This window comes from Schistocerca piceifrons, chromosome 1 (genome assembly GCF_021461385.2).
Source record: "Schistocerca piceifrons isolate TAMUIC-IGC-003096 chromosome 1, iqSchPice1.1, whole genome shotgun sequence".
Taxonomy (NCBI): Eukaryota; Metazoa; Arthropoda; class Insecta; order Orthoptera; family Acrididae; genus Schistocerca; species Schistocerca piceifrons.
The window spans coordinates 288,720,244-288,726,243 of record NC_060138.1 but is presented as its reverse complement, the minus strand read 5'-3'; the positions used below and the strand labels follow the sequence as shown (position 1 = coordinate 288,726,243).

Genomic DNA, 6,000 nt, shown 5'->3' with positions numbered 1-6,000 from the left:
CCCACCAACCGATCCCTTCTTCTAGTCAAGTTGTGCTACAAACTCCTCCCCAGTTCTATTCAATACCTCCTCATTAGTTATTTGATCTACCCATCTAATCTTCAGCATTCCTCTGTAGCACCACATTTCGAAAGCTTCTATTCTCTTCTTGTCTAAACTATTTATCGTCCACGTTTCACTCCCATACATGGCTACACTCCACACAAATACTTTCAGAAACGACTTCCTGACACTTACTCGATGTTAACAAATTTCTCTTCTTCAGAAACGCTTACCTTGCCATTGCCGGTCGACATTTTATATCCTCTCTACTTCGACCGTCATCAGTTATTTTGCTCCCCAAATAGCAAAACGCATCTACTACTTTAAGCGTATCGTTTCCTAATCTAATTGCCTCAGCATCACCCGACTTAATTCGATTACATTTCTTCATATTCGTTTTTCTTTTGTTGATGTTCATCTTATATCCTCCTTTCAAGACACTGCCCATTCCGTTCAACTGGTCTTCCAAGTCCTTTGCTGTCTCTGACAGAATTACAATGTCATCGGCGAACCTCAATGTTTTTATTTCTTCTGCATGGATTTTAATACATACTCCGAATTTTTCTTTTGTTTCCTTTACTTCTTGTTCAATATACAGATTGAAAACATCGGGGATAGGCTACAACCCTGTCTCACTTCCTTTCCAACCACTGCTTCCTTTTCATGCCCCTCGACTCTTATAACTGCCATCTGCTTTCTGTACAAATTGTAAATAGCCTTTCGCTCCCTGTATTTTACCCCTGCCACCTTCAGAATTTGAAAGAGAGTATTCCAGTCAACATTGTCAAAAGCTTTCTCTAAGTCTACAAATGCTAGAAACGTAGGTTTGCCTTTCCTTAATCTATTTTCTAAGATAAGTCGTAGGGTCAGTATTGCCTCACGTGTTCCAACATTTCTACGGAATCCAAACTGATCTTCCCCGAGGTCGGCTTCTACCAGTTTTTCCATTCGTCTGTAAAGAATTCGTGTTAGTATTTTGCAGACGTGGCTTATTAAACTGACAGTTCGGTAATTTTCACATCTGTCAACACCTGCTTTCTATGGGATTGGAATTATTATATTCTTCTTGAAGTCTGAGGGTATTCAGAAAATGAGTAAGTCAGTAACGCGTTGGTCCACATCTGGCCTTTACACAAGCAGTTACTCGGCTTGGCATTTATTGACAGAGTTTTTGGAAGCCGTACTGAGGGACGTCGTACCAAATTCCGTCTAATTAGCGTTTTAGATCGTCAAACTCCAGAGATGGTTGTAGCTTTCTCAATTGGTGAGAGAATCGGTGACGTTGCTGGCCAAGGTAGGGTTTGACAAGAACGAAGACAGGCAGTAGAAACTCTCTCAATGTGCGAGGGCCATTATCTTGCTGAAATGTAAGCCCAGGAAAACTTCCCATGAAGGGCAACAAAACGGAGCGTATAATATAGTCGATGTACCGTTCTGTTGTAAGGGTACTTCGGGTGACAACAAAAGGGGTCCTCGTATGAAAAGAAGTGGTTCCCCAGACCATCACTCCTGGTTGGCAGGCCATATGGTGGACGCTGTCCTTGGCGTCTCCAGATATGTCTTCACTTGTGATCGGTGCTCACTCCGAAGCAAGACTCATCACCGAAGACAACACTTCTACAGGCAATGAAAATGCTGGCCGAGTATGCCTCGTACCACATCAAACGGACTTGTTGGTGTACTGAAGACAGAAGTCAATATTAGTCGGCGCAAGGATTGCCGTGAGCCATCGGCTACTGTATGAATCCTTGGTGGAGCGTCGCTTTTTTAATTTTAATTTTTATTTTTATCGTTTTTCTTAGTGCATTAATTCTTCCCACATTTCTCGAGAGACGACCAAGACGTGCCAATCAGAGAAATTAGATCGAATGCAGAGGTTAACCAACATCGTTGTCCCCGCGTGCCATTCGCGAATGAAAAATGGGTAACTTCCAAGAATGATTGCCTATCGAAGCCGCGGGGTCCAAACGATACATATCATACGTGCGATCGTAAATCGATCATGCGGCTCTGGGGGCGGGTGTTGTATGTTTACAGTTGTAATTGCAGCAACGACAAAAGAAGAGCGTTACAAAAATACTAGTAATTGCAAAGGAGACAACTTACCTCACTCGTCGTCGGCGTTGTCGTCATGTGAAAGTCCATTACGATCGTCTGGATGGATAATTTGGAAGAGTCGAACCATGTATTCTTTCTGATACTCGTTCGTTTTCCGCACAGTCCGCAATGAAATTGTAAACGGTATTTCATCTACATCTACATCTACATTTATACTCCGCAAGCCACCCAACGGTGTGTGGCGGAGGGCACTTTACGTGCCACTGTCATTACCTCCCTTTGCTGTTCCAGTCGCGTATGGTTCGCGGGAAGAACGACTGTCTGAAAGCCTCCGTGCGTGCTCTAATCTCTCTAATTTTACATTCGTGATCTCCTCGGGAGGTATAAGTAGGGGGAAGCAATATATTCGATACCTCATCCAGAAACGCACCCTCTCGAAACCTGGCGAGCAAGCTACACCGCGATGCAGAGCGCCTCTCTTGCAGAGTCTGCCACTTGAGTTTATTAAACATCTCCGTAACGCTATCACGGTTACCAAATAACCCTGTGACGAAACGCGCCGCTCTTCTTTGGATCTTCTGTATCTCCTCCGTCAGACCGATCTGGTACGGGTCCCACACTAATGAGCAATACTCAAGTATAGGTCGAACGAGTGTTTTGTAAGCCACCTCCTTTGTTGATGGACTACATTTTCTAAGCACTCTCCCAATGAATCTCAACCTGGTACCCGCCTTACTAACAATTAATTTTATATGATCATTCCACTTCAAATCGTTCCGCACGCATACTCCCAGATATTTTACAGAAGTAACTGCTACCAGTGTTTGTTCCGCTATCATATAATCATACAATAAAGGATCCTTCTTTCTATGTATTCGCAATACATTACATTTGTCTATGTTAAGGGACAGTTGCCACTCCCTGCACCAAGTGCCTATCCGCTGCAGATCTTCCTGCATTTCGCTACAATTTTCTAACGCTGCAACTTCTCTGTATACTACAGCATCATCCGCGAAAAGCCGCATGGAACTTCCGACACTATCTACTAGGTCATTTATATATATTGTGAAAAGCAATGGTCCCATAACACTCCCCTGTGGCACGCCAGAGCATCGAAACTGTTCTTACGAAGTTTTACACACTTCGCACCACCACGGTCTACACAGTCCCTTCTTTCTTCGTCCGGTAGTACTCCATATTTGCGACAAAAAGTCGAACAATTTTGTACGCTGTATGAACATGGAATTAGGCCGGTTGCACACACGGCGGATTTTTCCGCAGCGGTCAATTGACCGTCGCCGCCGTTCCCACAGTGGTGCACAGGAGTAAGTCAGAGCTTGCACATTAATCGGAAGAAAAAACGAGCGGTAAATCTGACGTCGGCGGTAGCTATGTGACCGCCGGCAGCCACTGGCGCCGACGGCAATTCTACCGGCACGGCCAAAGTAGTGGCGCACTTGACCAAATGCACGTTTTCTATCGTCGACAGCTGTTTTGTTCAGTGTGAATGGAGTCGAGTCGTGGTGTTCACACTTGTTAACTGGTTTCTTCTTTCAGACATGAGTAATCTAGACATAGATAATGAATTCGTCCACAACAATGGACATCAATTTCTAATACTATATTGTGTACTAATGTGTGTCTGTTTATTTAAAGTTTTGGTAATGTAGATATTTTGTATCTTTCTCCGGAATTTTGTCATTAAATACCGTTACTTTAAAACTAGTTTGAAAATGGTTATCTCAAACTTACCTCAGTGTTATTGCCAAGATTTCTACAGGCTGAATACAATTCCTCATTTTGGTATTTTTCCGCTGAATAGTGTCTTTCAACCGCCCCTGGAGCCTGTCAAAGGTGGACACCGACATTCTGAAATAATTGAAGAATTTCGTGTCATCCTGCCTCAACTCTTCAAACAACGTGTAGAAAGCTCCAGCCTCCCTTCTTCTTTCATTAATTGGATGCACCGAAATTAGTCGATTATTTCTTCTCCTTTTCATTCGTCGATGTAATAACAATAAACTTATAATTCGCACTCTGTTCATTTCAGACGACACCGTGTGCTTAAAAGCAACAAATACTTCAAATAAAGTAGTAAACTTGTGTAAACTGGTTTGATCATGAACGAGCACTGCCAGTAAAAAACTGCCCGACTCGTTTAGATGCCCAAGCGCACCGCAAAGCGAACAGCCTGCAACACGTGAGCTGCTGACGACGGAGATTTTACCGCCATGTGTGTAAACGCTAGAATTCTGCGAGTGGCAACGGTCAACTGACCGCGGCGGAAAAAATCCGCCGTGTGTGCAACCGGCCTTAGAGTTTTCCATGTGAGAGAATCCGCCGAAGAAACGTCAAGAACACCAGACATCCCACTCACTAACGACATAAATCGTCTGGGTTTCCCTCGCAACACACAAACAATTCGCGGAGGTGTGTAACTTAGAGCAACTAATGGAACGACGGAAAACAGATAAAAATGACGATCACAAATGATTGATCACAACAGCCGCCACCGAAGTCGCACGATCGATTTACGATCGCACGTTCGATATGTATCGTTTGGACCCAGCGACTTCGATAGGCAATCGTTCTTGGAGATTACCGAAAAATGGAAGAGGGGGAAAAGATAGCGGTGTGAGGCGCACCCTTCGCCGTGGCTCTGGCAGTATAGCGATACCGGCGGCGCTGACCTGGTGGTGAGGTCGTCGGTGAAGGCGAAGGCCTGCCCCCAGACGCTGCGGAAGTAGGGCGGCACGGCGCGCAGCCGCAGCGTCAGGCGGTTCTGGTCGGCGACGCGCAGGCGGCGGCGGATGCGCGACAGCGCCACGGCGAGGCAGGCCGACTGGTCCACCCAGCGACGGCCCGACTCCCCCAGCTCCTCGGCGCTGAGGCGGCCGCGCCGCGCCATCACCACGTGGTACAGCTCCAGCGCCGCCGGCGACGTCTTGTCCTGCGGCACATCCCCCTCACACACTCTGCAGCTACAGTCGAGTCGCTGCAGGCTGCTCCCTGACAGCCGCAGTGACTTGGCAGCGGCTACCTCAACCAATCACGTAACGCCAATTTGTAAACATCTCTATGGCAACGCCTCAGTGTTGTCATTGATCTGTAGATGGCTATTGTTTTCAGTTAGTAGTTGAAAGTTGGCAACAGCGCTGCTAGCTGTCAGCGATCATCTTAAGCAGACTCAACTACACTACTGGCCATTAAAATTGCTACACCACGAAGAAATGCACATGATAAACGGCTATTCATTGGACAAATATATTATACTAGAACTGACATGTGATTAAATTTTCACGCAATTCGGGTGCATAGATCCTGACAAATCAGTACCCAGAACAACCATCTCTGGCCGTAATAACGGCCTTGATGCGCCTGGGCATTGAGTCAAACAGAGCTTGGATGGCGTGTACAGGTACAGTTGCCCATGCAACTTCAACACGATACCACAGTTCATCAAGAGTAGTGACTGGCGTTTTGCGACGAGCCAGTTGCTCGGCCACCATTGACCAGACGCTTTCAATTGGTGAGAGATCTGGAGAATGTGCTGGCCAGGGCAGCAGTCGAACATTTTCTGTATCCAGAAAGGCCCGTACAGGACCTGCATTATACGGTCGTGCGTTATCCTGCTGAAATGTAGGGTTTCGCAGGGATCGAATGATGGGTAGAGCCACGGGTCGTAAGACATCTGAAATGTAACGTCCACTGTTCAAAGTGCCGTCAATGCGAACAAAAGGTGACCGAGACGCGTAACCAATGGCACCCCATACCATCACGCCCGGTGATACGCCAGAATGGCGATGACGAATACACGAGTTCAATGTGCCTTCACCGCGATGTCGCCAAACACGGATGCGACCATCATGAAGCTTTAAACGGAACCTGGATTCATCTGAA

The 6,000-nt window shown here is 46.2% G+C and overlaps 1 protein-coding gene across 1 annotated transcript in view; it reads right to left on the bottom strand.

Moving 5' to 3' along the window:
* Positions 1 to 3,928: 3,928 nt before the first annotated feature.
* LOC124712919 overlaps positions 3,929 to 6,000 on the bottom strand; it is a 60,830-nt gene continuing 58,758 nt past the window's right edge. Inside the window, exons 5-6 of the mRNA XM_047242912.1 lie at positions 4,909 to 5,050; positions 3,929 to 3,945 (exon numbers count right to left, since the gene is read on the bottom strand). Of these exons, the coding sequence (XP_047098868.1) occupies positions 3,929 to 3,945; positions 4,909 to 5,050 (159 nt within the window). The remainder of the gene's footprint in view (positions 3,946 to 4,908; positions 5,051 to 6,000) is intronic.